The 24,307-nt window shown below is 45.8% G+C and overlaps 1 protein-coding gene across 1 annotated transcript; it reads left to right on the forward strand.

Annotated features, from left to right (window-relative positions):
* Positions 1-4,854: 4,854 nt before the first annotated feature.
* Positions 4,855-23,333, forward strand: GPAT4 (glycerol-3-phosphate acyltransferase 4). Its single transcript, XM_077262191.1, has 13 exons — positions 4,855-4,991; positions 9,151-9,850; positions 12,074-12,143; positions 13,178-13,469; positions 13,556-13,630; positions 14,765-14,854; positions 15,150-15,243; positions 15,321-15,436; positions 16,638-16,693; positions 17,283-17,368; positions 17,448-17,576; positions 22,400-22,479; positions 22,560-23,333. Exons 2-13 carry the CDS (start codon positions 9,686-9,688, stop codon positions 22,666-22,668), a joined length of 1,362 nt encoding a protein of 453 aa, XP_077118306.1. The 5' UTR covers positions 4,855-4,991; positions 9,151-9,685; the 3' UTR covers positions 22,669-23,333.
* Positions 23,334-24,307: the final 974 nt, after the last annotated feature.

Consider the following 24,307-nt stretch of genomic DNA (forward strand, 5'->3'; position numbering starts at 1 on the left):
TTCCTGGCAAAGGTGGTAAATGATTCAATGTGAAATTTTTCAGATCCCTCATTACTGTATTTAGGGGTATAAGTAGCGTAGCTGTTTTGTTGTACTCTATACTGGGACCACTGTCAGTGATTTTTGGCTGATACCTTGTGATGACAGACCCGACCCGATAGTTCTCAGTAAGGTAAAGCTGAGCAGAAATTCTTCAAATCCTTCGCAAAACTTCTCAAAAAACTTTTTGAAAAAGTTTTCAGGCAATCTCTTTAAAAAGTCAGCAAAAAGTGTGAACACTCCGCAAAATCTGGACAAAATTCAACTAAAAAAATGTCTTTATGGGCAGGCAATGGTCAGTATACTGGCCAAACGCCATTTTAAGGCTATGTTCTCACGACGAGTTTGTGGTGAGTTTTTTCACACTGCATTTTTGGGATTTATAGAAATCTTCTGCCCACTGCACTTTTTTTTTTTTTTTTTTGCTCAGTGTCAACTGACCTGCAGTGCGAGATTTGAATCCGCAACATGTCAATTTCTCTCGTGGGTACGCTGTGTTTATGTACAGATTTTCCCCATAGACTTGTATTAGATGCAGAAAATCTGCAGGTAAAAAAAAAAAAGTAAATGCGTTTTTGCTGTGAAAACACATATAATCCACACATGACTGTGTCAATAAAGGTTCGTAAAAGCCAAATATCAGGAAATATGAAAAAAAACAAAAAACAACTTTAAAAAAAAAAATAATAATTAAAATGACACACCAAAAAGAGACAAAAAACCATAGCATGAAAAATGCAATAACAATGGCAACAACTCACCGTAGCCTTAGGCTTTGTTCACATGCAGTGTTTTTGCAACAGGTTTTTTTTTGCTATTTTATTATGCAAATTAAAATACAGTATAATGGGCCTGATAAATTGCTCCATAGAGAATAATGAGCCCCATATAATGCTCCATACAGTATAATGGCCCCATATAGTGCTCCATACAGTATAATGGGCCTAATGTATTGCTCCATACAGAATAATGGCCCCCATTTATTGCTCCATACAGAAAAACGGCCCCCATATGTTGCTCCATACAGTATATAATGGCCCCCCATATATTGCTCCACATAGAATAATAGCCCCCATATATTGCTTCATACAATATATAATGGACCCCATATATTGCTGTATTCAGTGTAATAGCACCATATATTGCTCCATACAGTGTAATGGGCCTGATGTATTGCTCCATACAGAATAATGATCCCCATATATTGCTCCATACAGAATAATGGCCCCCATATATTGCTCCATACAGTATAATGAGCCCCATATATTGCTCCATACAGTACATAATAGACCCCATACATTGCTTCATACAGTATATAATGGGCCCCATATATTGCTCCATACAGAATAATGGGCCTGACATATTGCTCCATACAGTATAATGAGCCCCATATATTGCCCTATACAGTATAATGGGCCTGATATATTGCTCCATACAGTGTAATGAGCCCCATATATTGCTCCATACAGTATATAATGCGCCCCATATATTGCTCCATACAGTAAAATGGGCCTGATATATTGCTCCATACAGTATAATGAGCCCCATATATTGCTCTATACAGTATAATGGGCCTGATATATTGCTCCATACAGTATATAATGAGCCCCATATATTGCTCCATACAGTATAATGGGCCTGATATATTGCTCCATACAGTATTATGGGCACCACATAGCGCTCCACACAGTATAATGAGCCCCATATATTGCTCCGTACAGTATGTAATGGGCCCTATATTATGCTCTATACAGTATAATAGGCCTGGGCCCCATATAATGCTGCATACATTAAAAAAATCAAATACTCATCTCTCCCGTTCCCCGGTATGCTGAGCGTCTTGTGACTCTGCTCTGACCAGCACAGAGGGCACGCTGTAGTAATGTCATTGCGCTCTCTGCCCTGAGATGTCACAGAGTCAGAAGGCGCTGAAGACACTGGAGCTGCGGGAACGGGAGAGGTGAGTATTTGAGGGGTGGGGCCCTGGTGCCATCGCTCCCACCGGGCTCCCCCAACTCACGGGCCCCATAGTGTGCCGGTGTCCTCGACGGTGAGTGGAACCCCCACCTTTTGTCCAAGGCCCAAGCACTTGCCTGGGCATGCTGGTTAGTGACACCGTCCCAGTCTTCGCACCTCCTGTGGTTTAAAGGGCCCGTGCCTGTAAAAACATTTTTTCTTTTTCCATTATCTCTGTCTGGGGCGGCGGGTCCACCGGGCACTTATCCGGTACCCCGCTACGCCAGTCCAACCCTGTATTAGATGTATGTTGAAAGCACTGCACTTGCCTGAAATCAGGACTATAAAGAAACATATAAAAAATTAAGATCTATATGATTTAAAAGTATAAACAAGAATAGACTCTTTGGTCCAATTATCGGGAATCTTATCTCATGCATCTGAAAACCACATCAGGGTACTCATAACGTGAAACTGAGGAAGTTAAAACACTGGGGGACAAGTGCGTCAGGGGTGATTCACACCACTTCTCCTAAATTCTATGAAACTTTTAGGGACATCCTCTGTTCCTATATACTATAGTCTCATACAGTATTATATCATTCTCCAGTTTCCTCCCATTGATTAACAGTTGATGCCCGTCCCCCCATCCATCTTAGTGCTATTACCTTCCTGGCAAGAAATAGAATATACTTTATCGTAGTGTGGCCAAGTTTCCCCTTCCACAATTCCCAATACACAATCAATAGGAGTCCTAATTACCTGCGACAATGTGTAGACCACTTCATTCCAGTACCTCCTTACCACCATGCAGCTCCAAATAAGGTGCGATACGTTCGCCCCCAATTCCCCACACCTGGGACATCCATCAGAAGCCAATATGCCAAACCTAAATATGGGGATGGATAAGACTTATGGAAGATATATAATTTTATTATGTTGTTATTCGCAGCTGGTGTTACCACCGTGTGGGCCTCCAAAGCATCATCTGATGCTCTCTCCTCCATCACTGCTTTCAACTGTATTGGCATCTGTGATGTGAAGCCGGGCCATTCTTACTCATGGGCCCCAAAGCGGCCCTGTGGTGTGCCACTATTAGCAGCATGCCACTGGCTGGGGTCCCCTGGAGGAGAGGGGGCCCTAGGCAGCTGCCTGGTCTGCCTGCCCCTAACGCCGGCCCAGAATACTTTTTTTTTTAGCACGACAAAGACACTCAATTAGGACACGAGCACGCTCAGATAACACCTTATCCCAGCATGATCGTCCATCACTACGTATTCTCGTCATCTACTACTTTTATCCTGGCTGGATACGTCCTAGAATACATCACATTTAGGGTCCTTAGACGCCTCTTAGTTGATGTGAGTGCCGGTAGGCCAGAAAAAGTCTTGGAATAGCAATACAGTGACAATTTCATGTTGAATTACTTGATCCCACCTTGTGAGTTGTAATAAAAGATCCCTGTTCTTCGAGTTAAGGAATATTCCCAATAAAGGCCTTGGAGGGGCACCTGGAGGAGGTGGTTTACCAGGAACATGGGGGGCTCTCTCAACCGCATATGCAGCAGAAAAAATGGTGCTTATATAAATGGCAGAAGCTGCGCAGACACCGGCTTCAGAGTAGGTTCAGGGTCTGTGCTGTCTCCTGAAACATTGGTCCCTGCTCCTGAGATGATGTGGCTGAGGAGCACTGACAGTCGCTTCCTCTGGCATAAGCCTCGGCTTCTCACCTGCAGATTGCGACTTGCTGGGACTCATATTACTTCCTCTGGGAGATGTAGGAGAAAAATTCAATACACAGATTCCAAGTTTATCAGTATAGGGTATTGGAAGTGGATACAATGTTCCAGGTCTGCAGAGACATTTCTCTACGAAATACTACATGGATATAATGCTTTTCTCTTCAAATGTCAAGAATTTGTCAGGATCAATGTGTAGATCCACTGACTGACACTTGATAGTATTTATAGTTGCTATTAGTTGAGAAGGAGGAAAGCCTTTCATATATCTAAGCAAAGTCAGAGGGCAGAGTGCCAAAAGATTCTGGGACTGCAGATAGGTTGGCAGATGCAGTTCTCAGTAAAGCCGCTAGGTGGCACTGGTGTATTACAATGCAAAAAAAGTGCTTGGAAAACTCACTGTGTAGATTGAAAAATATCATCTGCGACAGTGTATTCCTTTAAAACCCATCACAGGGGGGTCGTAACACTGTTTTTCTCAAATTCTGCCGTACATTCAACTCCCAGGGGTAACCGACCACTCCGCCACTCTCAGGGGTAACTGACCACTCCGCCACTCCCAGGGGTAACTGACCACTCCGCCACTCCCAGGGGTAACTGACCACTCCGCCACTCCCAGGGGTAACTGACCACTCCGCCGCTCCCAGCCGAAGATATGTGATTTTCATACTCCCAGCCACATTCCGACTAGACGTGTCCGGCCTCACTCCATTCACTTGTATTAAGCGAGACCACACACGTCTAGACTCCATGTGACCATATGTATCCAAATCACATACTTGCGGTCATGCACGTCGCAACCACCACCGGAAAATCCAGACAAACGTGCACAGGGCATGCTGTAAGGAGTAACAAGTCTGTAGTCACATAAAGTAACAGCAAACTTGAGCCCTGCAAGCCTGGACAACCCCTTTAAATAAATCATAACATAAGTGGTGTGGTGTCAGTGTCACTCAAAGCTAGTTCTGAGATTTAAAATAAAAAAAATATATATATATATATAGCTCTTGGAAGGAAAAGAAAATTGGCCAACAAAACTTGGTAGCCGTATTTTGTACTCTCGGTAGTCATTGACCATTCTGCAGTGTCTGATGTAGTACCGCAATCTTACCACCAGGTGGCGCCAATGCTCAGGTCTCTCCTTACATTCCTCTCTATCGTTTCCAGACCGTGCGCGCTGCCCGCACCTACGTCATGACGTCATTGGAGAGTCTGTGAACAGAGGGAGCGCGCAAAGATCGTGAACGAAGGCGAGAGGGTAAGAAACGGGCACCGGGTCCGGGCGCAGCGCTGTACCGGCTGCTGTGTGTGTATATGAGGCTCTGAGGCGGCGGTGGGAGGAAGTGAGTGCCGCTCTGCCGGCTGCGTATGGCGCTTTATCAATGTCTGACGTAGGCGCTTGGTGGCTTCTCTAGGTATCTCCGTATGGTGTGTAGGGCGGTGACGTCACACGTGGTCAGTGTGGGGGATGACGTCATATGTCGCCTGCTCTGCCCATTGTCAGCGCTGTGCCATGTGTAGCTGCCAGCAGATCAGACCACTGGCGCCGGCAGCCAATCACAGCCGTCGTCTCATCCTCTGCAAGGGAAGTTTTAAAGGGCTGTGTCCCTATGATAAACATTCCTGGCTCATTCCGTGGCTGGGGATGGACCCCCGGGGCAGGGGGACTGCAGCCATAGAAATGCCAAAGTGAGACACTGAGGGCAGCAGGGAAATGGTACAGGGCAGCTGGATCCCATGGCTGCTCTTAGGAGGGCGCTAATAAAGGGGTCCAGCTGCTAATAAAGGGGTCCGGCTGCTAATAAAGGGGTCCGGCTGCCTGCTCACCCCCGGGACAGGGTGGGTTGTTTTCATTTATTTTTAAATGTCTTTATTTTTTATACAGCGCTCATTAACCCACTAATGGTCTCCCCCTATTCTGACCCACTATGTCACGTAGTAAGATTTAACCCTTTGCAGCAGTTGAGTGACTCTGGTACAATCAAAGGGAACCCGCCCCCTTAATGGAACTTAAAGGAATAATGAAAAGAAAAATGGAATAAAAATCATAAGAGGGCAAAGAGTTTTTTTTTTTTTTTTTTTAAATGGTCGCTGATTAAAATATCTTCTATTATCTATTTATCTATCAGTTTTGTCTTCTATCTTCTAGCTCATATCTATCTATTTATTATCTATCATCTATCTATTTACCGGTATTATGTATCTATTATCGATTTATCTGTCTCTATCTATTATCTGTCATCTATTATCTGTCATCTGTCTATCATCTATCTATTATCTATCTATCTATCTATCTATCTATCTATCTATCTATCTATCTATCTATCTATACCACATTTATCTTTTATCCGGGTTAGACCTGTGTGACTGTACCGTACATGTAGTGTCTGTGGATTCCCACTTGGATCGATCACAGTCTTCTTCAGTCCCATCATCGCTTTGTTCCTCTTCAGTTCGCACCCGCAAACCTGATGCACAACTTGGTCCTTGTTGTCCTTTCAGGGGAAGCCCACCCCATACTCTGGACCCCCTGACATACGTGCAGTGACCTTTGCCTACACATCTTCGGACTTCCTACTGCGGTGTGAAATACTGATATAAATCCTATGTGAAGCATCTTCCTGGGCCTTGTGGTGCTCAGGTCCTTGCTTCTATCTGTTCTATTCTGACTCTATATCACACTGGGCTTCATGCCTGAGCGGGAAATGTGAGTCTGTGCCACATCAGGAATAGGCTCTAATCACTTGCATTGTAAAGGCCTCTTCCGGTTCAGGTATAGAGCTCATTGTGACCCGGCGAGTCAGAACTGCAAACATGTGACCCAGAAGAGCACCAGAGCGGCACTGGATACCAGAGAAGGCTGAGATTGGGGAGTATTGCCCATGTAGTGCTTTCAAAGTCCGTTCACAATCAACAGTTGAATTATGTACGTGAGGCTGAAGACGGCTATGGTAGATCTGAAACCTCCGTCACTCCAGCTCTGTTCCCTGCCTCCTCCTGCTTCATGATGGCCTGAAGTCACACAGCATAGAGGTTTTCTGCTGTCTCTAGCATCATGTCCTCCCTTTATCTAATACTGAATCTGTCAAAAACTGAACTCCTTGTGTTTCCTCCCTCCACTAACCTACCGGTACCTATGCCTGATATTACCATTTCCATGTGTGGTTCTGCTATTACTCCCCTGCAACATGTCCACTGTCTTAGTGGCATTTGATTCAGATCTTTCCTTCACTCCCCACATCCGATCTCTGGCTCGCTCATGCCACCGTCACCTCAAAACATTTCTAGAATTCAACCTTTTCTCACCTTTGACTCGGCAAAAACTCTTACTGGAACTCTTATTCATTCTCGTCTGGACTATTACAACTCTCTACTAATCACTCTTCCTTTTACTAAACTCTCCCCTCTCCAAACTGTCCTGAATGCTGCAGCCAGGATCATATTCCTTTCCAACCGCTACACCGATTCCTCCACCCTGTGCCAGTCATTACACTGGTTACCCATCCACTACAGAATCCAATATAAACTTACCGCTTTCACCCACAAAGCGCTCCACACTTCAGCTCCCCCCACATCTCCTCCCTCGTCTGTCTACCACCCTACGTGCCCTCCGTTCTGCTAATAAACTAGCATCCTCAATAATCCGATCCTCCCTTTCCTGTTTCCAAGACTTCTCACATGCTGCGCCAATTCTTTAGAATGCTCTACCCATGTGAACGCTATTAAGTCCCAATACCCACAGTTTTCAACATGGCCTAAAAATGCATTTCCTTAAACGGGCATATCGCCTCCCCTCACTTATGTAACTATCCCCGTTTGGCTCCTACAAAATTTTCTTCAGAATCAGGACCCTCGTGGCGTCTGTTCACACCCTCCATGCACTTATTAGCCCTCTGTCCTGTGCTGTAGACATACTGGCTGGTGACCGGTTCATGCAGCGTTATGTGCAGACCCTACTCAGTATATTATGGCTGCATTGTACAATACAAGTACTTTTACCATTCACCTTTCGTGTCCCCCCTTATCTCCTCATAGTTTGTAGCTTGTGAGCAGGACCCTCACTCCTCCTGGTATCTGAGTGATGTGTTAGTCTGTAATGTCTTTATTGTCTGCGGAATATGTTGGCGCTTTAGAAACAAAAATGACTATTATCAGAGACTGTCAGTCATACAGGAGGATGAATAGAGCTGGAGTGACAGAGGCGTCAGATCTACCATAGCTCTTCAGCCCCATTTACATATCAATTCAGACCCTGATTTCTCGTTAACTGAGGAACGGACTTGGAAAGAGCTACACGGGCAAAAAAAATAGTTTGGGGTGTGAATTTTTGCTGACAGATTTCTTTTTCGGAAATATAAACGTCCGCGTTTCATACAAAAAAGCTTGATGTTTCATCTGCTGTATTGTCCTAACCAAGGGTCTCGCCCCATTTGCCCTCTGGTGTTTTTTATATATTGTCTGAGAGGCCGCAGCTCGGTCCTGTGTAATGAGGTTACACCAGCTTCACTCTAATGACAGGCTCCCTCTTAAAGGGGTTTTCCAGGCTTGGGACATAAGTCTGCAGTCACTGTTTCAGCGCTCGGGCTGCCACGTGACTCCATGTATGTGATTTGCCAACTAGACATGTTTGATCTGTCTTAATAGAAGTGCATTGAGCGGAGACGGATGGGAGTAATCTGCACGTGACCACACACCATCCCGGCTCTACAGTCACATACTTGTGTCCCAGGCCTGGACAACCCCTTTTAGCAAATTTTCTGGAATTGACGCTTTTTGTCTATTCACGGGATCTTGAGAACAGGGGGTCCCGTATCCCCTGTTGGAACAGAGGGGCTCCATTCAAAGTCTATGAGACTGGTTGACCTGGCCAATCACGAAGACCCCCTTTATAGCCCCCACAAAGCACAAATGGGTACAGTAGCAGATAATTATCAGTGTTGCATGCACGCTATATTGCGCTCTTGTGAGTGGGGTCTTGCACAGTCCGTTGCCCCATAAATGCAAAATTGGAATTGATCTATACTACAAAATCTGACCCATCCTGATTTTAAGAAAGGTCCCCATTAAAGGGGAGCAAAAAGAGAGATGCAAATACATTCCAAGGGTCCCAGTCTGGCGGCCACATAGTCTGCTGAGCGAGATGTGACTTCTTTTGTGTGTTGTGTTAGGTGACGATTGTTGTCTTCTTGTACAATATGTGCTGGGACTTGCGTCTGTTTAGACACAAACACCTATGTAGGTGGCGCAACACCCGGCAACGTGACCCTCACCCGCACATACTTTCCTGCACAGACGCCTGACTTTTCCACTTCAGCCTCCTCCCCTCTCTTCTCTCTTTGCTTTTCCTCTTTTTCTCCTTTTGACCCTGAGTCTTGGCTGCCATCCTCTAACCGGCTGTCTGTGTCTGTCTCATGCAGGCTGGCACTTGCGTTCCTGCCCAGGAGGAGGAGAAGGTCAGGGGCACGGCCGCAGCCGACGTATGCCCGGTGAGGGGAGTAGTTGAACGCCGCCTCCCAGACCCTGACCACCAAGACATGCCTGTGCCAGGATGGGCTCTGTTAAGACTGGACTGGAGAGCAGACCCTGATTGTGGGTACCACGGCTGTCAGGACTGAGCGTGGCCATGGTCGGCGGTCGTCACAGATGAGCGTGGATGGAGGATCGCTGTTACCATTGCTGCACAGATACCTCACCTGGCTGGGGCTAGAGACGCCGGACATCAGCCTGTGAGTGGGCACTGCCAGGGACGAACGCTGCAAAGCTGGCACCACTGGAAAAGTGTTGGAAAATCAAATTAAAAAGCCATTTTACCCATCCACCTCCAGTTATGTCACCTGTCCATTGTATTCTGCCGCTGGTCACACGGGAGTAACAAAACCTCAAGTTCCCCTCCAGTTTGTAGGATTTGTCTCATCTGGTCCTCGCCCCCTCAGCCGCTGCCTGGCTCACACCATGAGCTCCCTGCTCCCCTTTGACAGCTTGCTGTGTAACCTCCTGGGCCTGTCGGTTACTTTGTGGATCACCCTCCTGCTCATCTTCATCATCGTCCCAGCAATATTTGGGGTGTCGTTTGGCATCCGCCGGTTGTATATGAAAACCTTGCTCCAAATTTTCACGGTGAGTCCTCTACGTTGTTTTAATAGTGACTTGTGAGTAAAAGGGACACGGCCATATTACTATTTAGTGTATGAGTCCAAGTAATTAATGGGGATGTCCACTTTGTGTTTATATGTAGATAGGAAAAAACATGATTTCATTCACTATAGAAAGCCTGTATTATACTCCAGAGCTGCACTCACTATTCTGCTTGTGCAGTCACTGTGTACATACATTACATTACTGATCCTGAGTTACATCCTGTATTATACTCCAGAGCGGCACTCACTATTCTGCTGGTGCAGTCACTGTGTACATACATTACATTACTGATCCTAAGTTACATTCTTTATTATACCCCCAGAGCTGCACTCATTATTCTGCTGGTGCAGTCACTGTGTACATACATTACATTACTGATCCTAAGTTACATTCTTTATTATACCCCCAGAGCTGCACTCATTATTCTGCTGGTGCAGTCACTGTGTACATACATTACATTACTGATCCTGAGTTACATCCTGTATTATACCCCAGAGCTGCACTCGCTATTCTGCTGGTGCAGTCACTGTGTACATACATTACATTACTGATCCTGAGTTACATCCTGTATTATACCCCAGAGCTGCACTCACTATTCTGCTGGTGCAGTCACTGTGTACATACATTACATTACTGATCCTGAGTTACATCCTTTATTATACCCCAGAGCTGCACTCACTATTCTGCTGGTGCAGTCACTATGTACATACATTACTGATCCTGAGTTACATCCTGTATTATACCCCAGAACTGCACTCACTATTCTGCTGGTGCAGTCACTGTGTACATACATTACTGATCCTGAGTTACATCCTGTATTATACCCCAGAGCTGCACTCACTATTCTGCTGGTGCAGTCACTGTGTACATACATCACATTACTCATCCTGAGTTACATCCTGTATTATACCCCAGAGCTGCACTCACTATTCTGCTGGTGCCGTCACTGTGTACATACATCACATTACTCATCCTGAGATACATCCTGTATTATACTCCAGAGCTGCACTCACTATTCTGCTGGTGCAGTCACTGTGTACATACATCACATTACTCATCCTGAGTTACATCCTGTATTATACTCCAGAGCTGCACTCACTATTCTGCTGGTGCAGTCACTGTGTACATACATCACATTACTCATCCTGAGTTACATCCTGTATTATACTCCAGAGCTGCACTCACTATTCTGCTGGTGCAGTCACTGTGTACATACATTACATTACTGATCCTGTACTGATCCTGAGTTACATCCTGAGGAGACCCCTGTAGAGCAGCACTGCCAGGCTCTTAGGAGGAGACCCCTGTAGAGCAGCACTGCGAGGCTTTTGTGAGGAGACACACACACACACACACACACACCAGCGCTGCGAGGCTCTTGTAAGGAGACCCCTGTAGAGCAGCACTGTGAGGCTCTTATGAGGAGACCCCTGTAGAGCAGCACTGCGAGGATCTTATGAAGAGACCCCTGTAGAGCAGCACTGCGAGGCTCTTATGAGGAGACCCCTGTAGAGCAGCGCTGCGAGGCTCTTATGAGGAGACTCCAGTAGAGCAGCGCTGCGAGGCTCTTGTAAGGAGACCCCTGTAGAGCAGCACTGCGAGGCTCTTGTGAGGAGACCCCTGTAGAGCAGCACTGCGAGGCTCTTATGAGGAGACTCCAGTAGAGCAGCGCTGCGAGGCTCTTGTAAGGAGACCCCTGTAGAGCAGCACTGCGAGGCTCTTGTGAGGAGACCCCTGTAGAGCAGCACTGCCAGGCTCTTGTGAGGAGACCCCTGTAGAGCAGCACTGCGAGGCTCTTGTGAGGAGACCCCTGTAGAGCAGCACTGCCAGGCTCTTGTGAGGAGACCCCTGTAGAGCAGCACTGCCAGGCTCTTGTGAGGAGACCCCTGTAGAGCAGCACTGCCAGGCTCTTGTGAGGAGACCCCTGTAGAGCAGCACTGCCAGGCTCTTGTGAGGAGACCCCTGTAGAGCAGAGCTGCGAGGCTCTTATGAGGAGAGACACACACACACCCTTAAAGCAGCGCTGCGAGGCTTCCTATTGAATAAGTCTGGGCATAGCCAGGACATGTGATTTTCTGATGGAAACAGTCAACAAGTATGCCCAAGCCCTTGTGCTCTCCGCCTGACTGATCTCCGGTAATGCGATGAGTTGTATGTAATGACTGGTTCTGTTTCCGTGTCTGACGCTGCCTTGTTTTGCAGTGGGCCACTCTGCGGATCGAGAGAGGAGTGAAGGAGAACAGTCACACGCTGTACAAGCCTCTCACCAATGGTATGTGCGCTCACCTCGCCGGCATAGCGTTCTCTGCCCCCTGTATTTCCATGCTCTGGTTATCCCTCTATTTCAGGCGACACTGGATCCTGGCCCTTGTTGCTGTCCCTTATTTTGTCCATCTGACTCTTCTGCTCCACTTTTCGTGTATGCTCGTGTTTTTCCATTCTGCAATCGTCATGCTTCCTGTTCTTCCCGTCTTGCTGACATTTTCTATTTACAGTCCTCTGACGTCTTCTGCCGCGAGCGAGACCACTTCTTGTCATATGCCGGGCACAGACTGATCCAGTCTATGGCTGGAATTGAGTAGGACCCCCTCCAAGATCACAAGATCGGCGTCCCGTTACCCTCGAGCAGGGGGACAGTAGCACACTCGCTGTATCTATGGACGAGGTGGTCTTGCATCCTTGCCACTGCTCCATTCATTGTCTATGTGACTGCAGGAAAAAGAGTGCAGCCGCTGTCAACCTCCAGCAGGCCCTTGTGAATGAATTGTATGATCTATTTCGACAAGCCCCATTTTTTCTGTGTGAGTCTCCGCTGTCAGATCCCTTCTTACCTGAAAGTCATCACTTATCCTTTGGACACATATTGCGGTAAAGTTCCCAATTAATGAACCGTACAGCTCACGTAATGCCCAAATATTGTGCCATAGGCCCTGGTGGTGTAGGGCAGGCAAGTAAGTGAGTGGCCGCATCTCTAGGGGACTAGGGTAGCTTGTGTGTGAAGGGGAGTTTAGGTTCCTGGTGGTCTAGGGCAAAGAAGCCCTAAGGTAATTTCTCCGTCCCTGGTGGTCCGTGGTGATGAGCGTCAGGCTCTGGTTTTCTAGGGTATGCTAGCAATTGAGTGTTTGGCTAGTGAGCATGTGTCACTATTTCACATTTGGTGGTAAGTTTTGTAAGACCAGTGTTTCCTAACAACCCCCCAAAAATCCCGACTTGCTCTCGCTACACCAGATCCATTCCCATACAAACGTGAGGGTAGTGACTATTACACCCATCATCTTCTGTGTTCTCCTTTTTCACAACGCCCAGGAATCATCGCTAAGGATAGCACCTCCCTGGAGGAGGGGATCTGGGATCTGCGGGGCAACGGCCGCTCCTTGGACAAGCCGGAGTTCGAGCTGTCGGACATCTTTTACTTCTGTCGGCAGGGCATGGAGAGCATCATGGACGATGAGGTGACCAAACGCTTCTCTGCGGAGGAGCTGGAGACCTGGAACCTGCTGAGCAGAACCAACTACAACTTTCAGCACATTAGTCTGCGGCTCACCGTGCTGTGGGGTCTGGGCATGCTGGTCCGGTACACCTTCCTGCTGCCCCTCAGGTAACTGCGCCGCGGGGGAGCTATGGGGAAGCGGAGTGGCGGTACGTGAGCACGCAGTGCTGATGGTCTCCCCGGTCTCCTTTTAGGATTGCTCTGGCTTTCACGGGGGTCGGACTTTTAGTGTTTGGTACTACACTAGTCGGATACTTGCCGAATGGCCGGTAAGTATCTAACACTGTACCGTTACCTTACTGCTGTGTGTAATGGGGGCCTGGAAAATAGGAGGCACATTGCCGGTGGTGAAGGAGCAAGTGTCCAGCAAGCGAGCTCAAGTCAGCCCGGCCTCGCACCCCTCGTTTCCCAGCCCACTATCACACTGTCTTCCTAGGTCCAGCCATCGCTTTCCCAGTAGTCACAGCAGGCTTCCCCCCAGTACCGCTACATGAGCAGGACGCCTTTTCCCGCTTGCTCCCTGCTGCCAAGAAATGATCTATCGTCAGTCTCTTTAGTAATTATTGTAGCAGAAATGTTGGGAATGCTGATCAATCCCACCAATCTATCACAGGGAAGGCGATAAATATATCAGCGGGGGTCCGCACCCGACACCAGTACAGCGTCCCACCCATGTGAATGGAGAGAGGCTGCATATGTCTGATGGCCGCCCCATGTACTGTCCATAGGAGCCATAGTCAGATATACCCATAGACGTGTCGTGGTAGTCGTGGACGCACACTATCACCCCGTACATATGGAGACATGTCATCTGCCGTAGTCATAAATCAGGGAGGGTCATAGTGGTTGGACCTCCACCGATAATAAGATTAAGCATACTGTGATTTACTCGCCCTCCCTGGGTCCAGCGCTGCGTGTCCACCAACGTCTGTTATTGTCTGCTGTACTGACGTAATGTCTATAGCGCTGCAGCTAGTCATTGAGCTCGGCGCCTTGTGCCGTCGCTGGCTGTGCAGGCACCAGAAAATCATTAGGGAAGGGAGCTGTGCCGGGGTTATCCTTTAAGGTTGAGTACCCATATACTTATCTCCATAGCTGTTTGGGGGGACGGACTTCATTTTTGCCTCCCTGCTCGTACGCTGAGAGCAGACGTTGGCACTTGATCCTGCAGAGTTCATGTAAGCACAGCCTGTCTCCTTACAGCTGTGGTCCTTGGAAAGAGCCATCTAGGACGTCACATTAACAGAAGGTGTGTTGGTAAATTGCAGCCTGCGCTGAGCTCTTAGCCTTAATCCAGTTTAACCCCTCTAAGCTCAGAAAAGACCATGCTGGACACTTGCTCTGCTTTTTTTTTATTATTTCATTTTGTCAGCATTGTTTTCTGATGCATATGATCTCTGTAGGTCCAAGGAGTTCCTGAGTAAGCACGTGCACCTTATGTGTTATCGGATCTGCGTGCGGGCCCTCACTGCAATCATTACATATCATGGCAGGTAAGTCCAGGCCTCCATGTCTGCTGGGGATTGGCAATGGTGACCTGCATTCGGGCCACTCCAGATTTGGGGGATTTGCTTTGTGGATTTCACAGCAAATTAAAGTACAATAAATATAGGAGTTTTGATCCATCCACAGTTATCTTATGAAAAAATGAGCGCAAGTTCAAGGCCACACAATCTTCACGTAGCAACGGATTTGTGGCAAAAATCCTTGTCTGATGTATTCTGCTGTATCTGGACTTTCCTGTACAGTATTGTGATGTGTACGACTTTTACGCTCTGTCTTCATCAGTGAGAACCGTCCGAGGAAAGGGGGCATCTGTGTGGCCAATCACACCTCCCCGATAGACGTCATCATCCTGGCCAGCGATGGGTACTACGCTATGGTGAGTGTTTGGTTACCTCCCAACTCTCTGTTTCCGCCCCCTGATGTGGTCTTTATATTTGGATTTCTTTTTTGTAGGTTGGACAAGTCCATGGTGGTTTAATGGGAATCATACAAAGAGCCATGGTGAAGGCCTGTCCACATGTCTGGTTCGAACGGTCAGAAGTCAAAGATCGCCATCTTGTAGCTAAAAGGTACGGTGATTGGAGCGAACCTGATAGTGAGTCTTTGTCGTGAATAATTTTTCACGTTTTATTTAGATTCGGCACCAAGAAACAGATAACTTCCAATGTTTTGCCCAACAGGTAGTCTTTACCAAGAACGTCTGGGTCAGGTATAGCCGAGTGTCTGTCACCGGGCTATTCACCTATGCCCTATCCTGTACATACCAAGCCGTATCTGACCCAGACATCCTTGATAAAGACCACCTGTTGGTCGAAATATTTGACGTTATCCGTTTCTTGGTGCCGGATCTAAATATAATTAGAAAAATTATTCACAACAAAGACTCACTATTCTTATCTCCGTCAGTGCTGAAATTTTTGTTAAATGCATCGAAAGTCAGACACAGTCTAGATCTTACAAGATAATTCATGGGTGGGAAAGGGGAATGTGTGGAACTTACTGGTGGATAATCTTATCTATAATTGAGGATGCCGATGGAAATGTTGTATCAGATGACCTCTAATCTACAGGTATCTCCTGGATGGACTTTCTTTACTAACCGGGGGACACAGATTTCCAGAGAGAGAAAATATTAAAAGTTGTGTATTCGTGTCCTGAGCGTCCAGGACCCACACAAGTGCAGATCAGCCCTCGATAGTGAGATCACCGTCCTGAACATCCAGGAACCACACAAGTGCAGATCAATCCTCGATAGTGAGATCACCGTCCTGAGCGTCCAGGACCCACACAAGTGCAGATCAGCCCTCGATAGTGAGATCTCCGTCCTGAACGTCCAGGACCCACACAAGTGCAGATCAGAGCTCCATACTGAGATCACCGTCCTGAGCGTCCAGGGACCACACAAGTGCAGATCAGTTCTCGATAGATCACCGTCCTGAACGTCCAGGACCCACACAAGTGCAGATCAGAGCTCGATGGTGAGATCTCCGTCCTGAACGTCCAGGACCCACACAAGTGCAGATCAGTCCTCGAAAGTGAGATCCTCTTCCTGAGCGTCCAGGACCCACACAAGTGCAGATCCTTTCTCGATAGATTACCGTCCTGAGCATCCAGGCCCCACACAAGTGCAGATCAGAGCTCGATATTGAGATCACCGAATACTTTCATCTCTACGACATAACTTGACCAACCATTTGAACCCCCTTGATTTTTTTCCCCAGCATCCTTCCTATTGTAATCTGTTCTAACAATCCCTTTCCTTTCCCCCAGACTGACAGATCACGTACAAGACAAAAGTAAACTTCCCATCCTAATATTTCCGGAAGGTAAGAGCGGAACGATGTTAGTCTTTTTTAAATATCATGCACCTCTTTGCAAAATGCGACACACCTCTTATGCCACTCGTGTCTGCGTGGGGATTGATTTGAAGAGTTTCAGCACTTTCACTGTTCATTTGGAAAAATGCAATCACACGAAAGAATTCCCTAAGGCTAGGTTCACATTGCTTTAGGGCAATCCGTTTAGCGCTAGCGGATTGCGCTAACGCAATGTTTATTTAGGGGCCGTGTTAGGGGTTGCGTTAACGTCCCCACTCTCGCAGATCCCCGATCTGCGAGAGCGGGGAACGGACCTCGGGCGCGCCGCGGACGCTGCAAGCAGCGTCCGAGGCGCGTCACAGAAGAACGGCACATCACTAGCGCGAGCCGAAAAAGGCACGCGCTAGTGATGCGCTGCAGGAGAAATTGACATTGCTGTCAATGGGCACGCTAACGGCCCCGTTGCACGGCGTTAATTGCGACATTTTCGCCGTGCAACGCTGTCCGTTAGCGTGCACACATTAACGCAATGTGAACCCAGCTTAATTGTTTGTACAGACGTCGTAAATTCCCGTTCTGCCGATTTCTCTCTTTTCAGGGACCTGCATCAATAACACATCCGTCATGATGTTCAAGAAGGGAAGCTTCGAAGTCGGAGCCACTGTGTATCCCGTGGCTATCAAGGTGAGCTCAGGGATCTTGGGTAAAGCTTTAGCAATAGACTGAGATTTGTGGTGTCCCTGACTCTTTCTTACCTGCACAGTATGATCCTCGCTTTGGCGAAGCTTTCTACAACAGCAGCAAATATGGGATGATCACCTACCTCCTGCGAATGATGACCAGCTGGGCCATCGTGTGCAGCGTCTGGTACCTACCTCCTATGACACGGCAGGTAATAACACATGGATGTAGCTTGCACAGATGGCAAAAATTGGTGGTGGTCTCGGGACAAGGTTCCCCCACCACCAGAACTAAGAGGAGCCTGAAAAATTCCTGATAAATGTCCCTTTATACATTTATGAACTTGAGCAGAAGTTCTTCTTAGTAGGTAAAGTCGGTTTGTTGCCACGTACCAGCTGTTGTGCTAATTCTCCATGGACCAAGTACCAGTCCGGACCATTTTCCTACAATTATCATATTCCCTTCTGATCTTAATTGCATTGACGATCTGCAGTAGCGCTCCGTGACCTCCTATAATCTTGTGCTCGACGCTAGTTGTCCACACTTGCTCCTGCTTTGAAATATCGCCAGGATTAAACAATTTGCCGGAAGTAGAATTCAATTGTAAACGCTAATGTCCTGTTACATAAAATCCTCACGTCTTACCCCTTGCATAGATAGGCATAAATATTTCCAGACATGGGTTTGTTTGCTCAGTCATTGATCGATAGAGAGCAGCCGGAGGAAGGTCCAGCTTCAGTCTTTCCTGTAACCCAGTGGATATGATAAGACTGGAGAAGGACGGAGATAATACTTAATATATTGCATTTCTAAACTAATACAGATATATATATTCTCCAGAATCAGCAAGTCTCGGATGTCTGGTTAGTGGCTCATTGCAAAAGCTGATTGCAGACAAGTTTCATCATAGAGGTCAGCGCTGCGTCTCGTCTGGTGATCCTGTCCCATCCCTGGCAAGCCCTTACTACATATTACATCAGGCCAGTCACTGAGGGCCTTGTAAATGTGCTGACAATTAGTAATCCCTCAACTGGTCAGAAGAATCAGCGTAGGGTTATTACGGATTATTTACTAATTGCCAAAGGCAAATAGACCCTAGCTAAAAATTCTATAAATATTAAAATGTAACTTTTATTTCCACCTACTTATTAAAGAGTGCATTTTTTTTCCTTAACATGGTGTTCCCATTTCCAAGATCTTCTCCCAATATGTAGTAGGTGTAATATTAACCTCTTTTTGACCTTGGACGGAATAGTACGTCCGAGGTCAGAACCCCCGCTTTGATTTGGGCTCCGGCGGTGAGTGAAGCCGGGACATGTCAGCTGTTTTGAACCACGAACCACTCGCCGCTATTAACTAGTTAAATGCCGCTATCAAGCGCTGACAGCGGCATTTAACCGACGCTTCCGGCCATCGGGCCGGAAATGAGCGCATCGCCGACCCCCGTCACATGATAGGGGGTCAGCGATGCGTCTGCACAGTAACCAGAGAGGTCCTTGAGACCTCTATGGTTGCTGATGCCGGATTGCTATGAGCGCCACCCTGTTGTTGGCATTCATAACAATGCAGGAATTCAGCTACATAGGAGCGATCTGATGATCGCTGCTATGTAGCTGAGCCGATCGAGTTGTGCCAGCTTCTAGCATGGCAAAAGGTAAAAAAAAAAAAAAAAAAGAGAAAAATATAAAAGTTTAAATCACCCCCCTTTCGCCCCATTCAAAATAAAACAATAAAAAAAAAAAAAAAACCTACACATATTTAGTATCGCCGGGTTCAGAATCGCCCGATCTATCAATAAAAAAAAGCATTAACCTGATCGCTAAACGGCGTAACGAGAAAAAAATTTGAAACTCCAGAATTACGTTTTTTTGGTCCCCGCAACATTGCATTAAAATGCAATAACGGGCGATCAAAAGAATCTGCACAAAAGTGGTATCAATAAAAACGTCACCTTGGAACGCAAAAAATAAGCCCTCAACCGACCCCAGATCACGAAAAATGGAGACGCTGCGGGTATCGGAAAATGGCGCAATTTTTTTATTTTATTTTTTTAGCAAAGTTTGGAATTTTTTTTCACCACTTAGATAAAAGAGAACCTAGACATGTTTGGTGTCTATGAACTCGTAATGACCCAGAGAATCATAATAGTTGGTCAGTTTTAGCATTTAGTGAACCTAGTAAAAAAGCCAAACAAAAAAACAGTGTGGGATTGCACTTTTTTTGCAATTTCACCGCACTTGGAATTTTTTTCCCATTTTCTAGTACACGACATGGTAAAACCAATGATGTCTTTCAAAAGTACAACTCATTTCGTAAAAAATAAGCCCTCACATGGCCATATTGACGAAAAATAAAAAAGTTATGTCTCTGGGAAGGAGGAGGGGAGCAAAAAACAAACACGAAAAATCCCAAGGTCATGAAGGGATTAATAATGGCAAATGCCCCCAATTAGAAATGTAGTCTAGTTCTTCTGATTTTCTGTGTTGCTTACCTCATATGCAGGGCATTACAGTAGCTTATGTATCCATAGTTACGACCACGAAGAGCTGTCTAACTAACTTGATACTACAGTGCCTTGCGAAAGTATTCGGCCCCCTGGAACTTTCCAACCTTTTCCCACATATCATGCTTCAAACATAAAGATACTAAATGTAAATTTTTGGTGAAGAATCAACAACAAGTGGAACACAATTGTGAAATTGAACGAAATGTATTGGTTATTTTACATTTTTGTGGAAATTCAAAAACTGAATAGTGGGGCGTGCAATATTATTCAGCTCCTTTACTTTCATTGCAGCAAACTCACTCCAGAAGTTCATTGTGGATCTCTGAATGATCCAATGTTGTCCTAAATGCCTAATGATGATAAATATAATCCACCTGTGTGTAATCAAGTCTCCGTATAAATGCACCTGCTCTGTGATAGTCTCAGGGTTCTGTTTGAAGCACAGAGAGCATCATGAAGACCAAGGAACACAACAGGCAGGTCCGTGATACTGTTGTGGAGAAGTTTAAAGCCGGATTTGAATACAAAGTGATTTCCAAAACTTTAAACATCCCAAGGAGCACTGTGCAAGCGATCATATTGAAATGGAAGGAGTATCATACCACTGCAAATCTACCAAGACCCGGCCGTCCCTCTAAACTTTCATCTCAAGCAAGGAGAAGACTGATCAGAGATGCAGCCAAGAGGCCCATGATCACTCTGGATGAACTACAGAGATCTACAGCTGAGGTGGGACAGTCTGTCCATAGGACAACAATCAGTCGTACACTGCACAAATCTGGCCTTTATGGAAGAATGGCAAGAAGAAAGCCATTTCTCAAAGATATCTATAAAAAGTGTTGTTTAAAGTTTGCAACAAGCCACCTGGGAGACACACCAAACATGTGGAAGAAGGTGCTCTGGTCAGATGAAACAAAAATTGAACTGTTTGGCAACAATGCCAAACAATATGTTTGTCGTAAAGGGAACACAGCTCATCACCCTGAACACACCATCCCCACTGTCAAACATGGTGGTGGCAGCATCATGGTTTGGGCCTGCTTTTCTTCAGCAGTGACAGAGAAGATGGTTAAAATTGATGGGAAGATGGATGGAGCCAAATACAGGACCACTCTTGAAGAAAACCTGTTGGAGTCTGCAAAAGACCTGAGACTGGGACGGAGATTTGTCTTCCAACAAGACAATGATCCCAAACATAAAGCAAAATCTACAATGGAATGGTTCACAAATAAACGTATCCTGGTGTTAGAATGGCCAAGTCAAAGTCCAGACCGCAATCCAATCGAGAATCTGTGGAAAGAGCTGAAAACTGCTGTTCACAAACGATCTCCATCAAACCTCACTGAGCTCGAGCTGCTTGCCAAGGAAGAATGGGCAAGAATTTCAGCCTCTCGATGTACAAAACTGATAGAGACATACCCCAAGCGACTGTAGCTGTAATCGCAGGAAAAGGTGACGCAACAAAGTATTAAGATAAGGGGGCCGAATAATATTGCACGCCCCACTTTTCAGTTTTTGAATTTCCACAAAAATGTAAAATAACCAATACATTTCGTTCAACTTCACAATTGTGTTCCACTTGTTGATTCTTCACCAAAAATTTACATTTGGTATCTTTGAAGCATGATATGTGGGAAAAGGTTGGAAAGTTCCAGTGGGCCGAATACTTTTGCAAGGCACTGTATATGAGTGGTCATAACCATTGATACCTAAGCTTCTGCAATGGCCCTGCACATGGGGTAAGTCAGTGACACCGTTAATCAGAAGAACTGTACATTTCTAATTGGAGGTATTTGCTAATATTATTCATATTACACATACTTATTGAGATGCTGTTAAACACTTCTAAAGAGCAGCTGAAAAATTGCATGTGAAAAATCCACCTTCTCAAAATTATATGTAAAGCTCATTGTAGATCAGTGGGAGATATGGAGACGAACTGAAGGCTGCATTTTTGATAGGAGACTTTGCCCATATAAAAATTATCATATTGGGCATATGCACTTTAATGATATATTTTCAGCAAAATCTACTTATATTTAAAATGCTAATTAAGGCGCTATTACGCCCTCTAATTTGCATATTAATCCCTGTCTTGATTAACAGTTTTTGCCACAGCCACTTTGTGCGCCGCACTTTCACTTTGAGCGCGCCGTACTGTCATTTTGAGCGCGCTGCTGGGCTCCTCGAGTGTGCCTGTGCAAGAACAGCAGCAAAAATTGATTCATAATGTAGGAATTGCGGTTTTTTTTTTTTACTTTTTTTTTCTTTTTCCAACAACTCCTCAAAAACTGCTATAAAAAAAAAAAACAATTAAAACATTATATATACCCCAAAATGGTATCAACAAAAATGCTCTACAACCAAATATGATTTTTTTTTTTTTTTAAAAAAAGGATAAGTTTGGTATCGCCGTAATCGTACTGGTAATTTTTTATTTTTTTTTTAACTGAATTCTGTAATAATGACATCTGATTTGTAGAAGCACAACCCCTGCCCCAATCTTACCCTTGTTTGTATTATCACAGGAAAATGAAGACGCAGTTCAGTTTGCAAACCGGGTGAAGTCTGCAATCGCTCGGCAGGGCGGACTTGTCGATCTACTATGGTAAGATTGGAAAGATAGTTTCACATTGTTGCTCTCAGCCCAACCGATTTGGCCAATTCTTTCTGTCCTCTGTTTTGCAGGGATGGAGGGTTAAAACGTGAAAAGGTCAAAGATGCTTTCAAAGAAGAACAACAGAAGTTGTACAGTCGCATCATCTCTGGGAACCAGGAGAACCGAAGTCGCTCGTAAGCCCCAGCAGCGGGGAGCAGGCTCCGTTCTGACCGACCCTGCTGCTCCACACCACAGGAAGGAAGAAGAAGACTCCGAGCCGCAGGAATCCAAGCCATGAAGTGAGGGCTGAGGGTACACACACGACATGGAGTCAGACTGGATTTATTCGTCCATGAAGAACTATATTAGTAGGAGGCAAGAGGTATTTCCTGGCAGCCGACTGCACCCATGGGATCTGTGTCAGGAGGGTGGTGGTCTCTGAACCCCCCACAGCTCTGTTTCCTGAGCCGTATGACTCTGTTCTTATAAAATTTTTGGGCCTGAAAACTTTTTTTTTTTTTTTAAATTTTGACTGTTTTGGGTCCTCCGATATCGTCTCACAGAAGCGTTACATTTTCTGTGAGGTTGGACTGATCTCGATCCATTAGAAGTTGTCCGAGAAGCGAGGTTACAGGGCGGAATCGCCTGCAGGAAGCAAAGTGAAGCAGACAAGGCTCCGACATCTTCTGACCGATATATTCCGCTGCCCAAGTTTTCCAGAGACGGACAAGTCGTCATTTCTGACTTCCAACGAAAGCCTCATCCATTCTCTTTCATGAAGCCATCTCCACTACTTGTTCTCATGGAAGATGGGCGGTGGCTTGTCTTTTTTTTTTTTTTTTTAAGCCAAAAAAAGAAACAAACGAACGAGGGGTTAATGATACCAGTGTTTGAAACCCTCTGCAAAATCCATAATGAATGAGACATGTGCCTCTCCATTTTTATCTGTTACACCCACGCCCCGTCCTGCATGGGCCCCTGCGCCATGTTCCTCGTTTTTGTTTTTATAAGTTCAATGAAATAAAATATCTTGGAAAAAAAAAATTACAATCTGTCCCTCCATCTCCTTCCACCAGAATGTCCCTATACATGGCAGCCTATGAATGCTGGACATGATTGCCGCCAATTGCTGCTGACCTTCTCTTCGTCAGCCTGTGAAAAGCCAGCTTTGTCAGATCCAAAAGTTTAGTTGCTAGGGAAAAACTGCATAGCAACCAGAGAGTTCTCAGTGCCACCTAGTAACCTGTCTGACTCCAATAACTCCAGAATTACAGCTAAACTGACAGAAATGGAAGAGCAGCGAGGGTTGCCGGAGAAAAAGGCATTGTCCAATATTAGAAAAATGGCTGCTTTCTTCCAAAAACGCCATCTACAGACTGAGTGGTACTGCACCTGCGCCACTATGACTTAAAGGGGTATTCCCATCTGTAAGATCCTATCCCAATATGTAGTAGGTGTAATAATATTAACAAATGCCTCCAATTAGAAATGTAGTATAGTTTTTCTGATTCGCTATGTCACTTACCGCATGTGCAGGGCATTGCAATAGCTTAGGTATCCATGGTTACGATCACTGAGTTGTCATAACCATGGATACATAAGCTACTACAATGCCCTGCACATGGGGTAAGCAACATAGGCTATCAGGAGAACTATACTACATTTCTAATTGGAGGTATTTGCTAATATTATTATTACACCTACTACATATTGGGGCAGATGACTGAATAGCTCCATACATGAAATCACGTGGCCTGCGACCAGTTAATATTAGCCTCTTCCTGACTGGGCGATTTTGCATTTTTGTGTTAACATTTTTCCTCCCCTTATTCCAAGA

This window comes from Ranitomeya variabilis, chromosome 5 (assembly GCF_051348905.1).
Source record: "Ranitomeya variabilis isolate aRanVar5 chromosome 5, aRanVar5.hap1, whole genome shotgun sequence".
Taxonomy (NCBI): Eukaryota; Metazoa; Chordata; class Amphibia; order Anura; family Dendrobatidae; genus Ranitomeya; species Ranitomeya variabilis.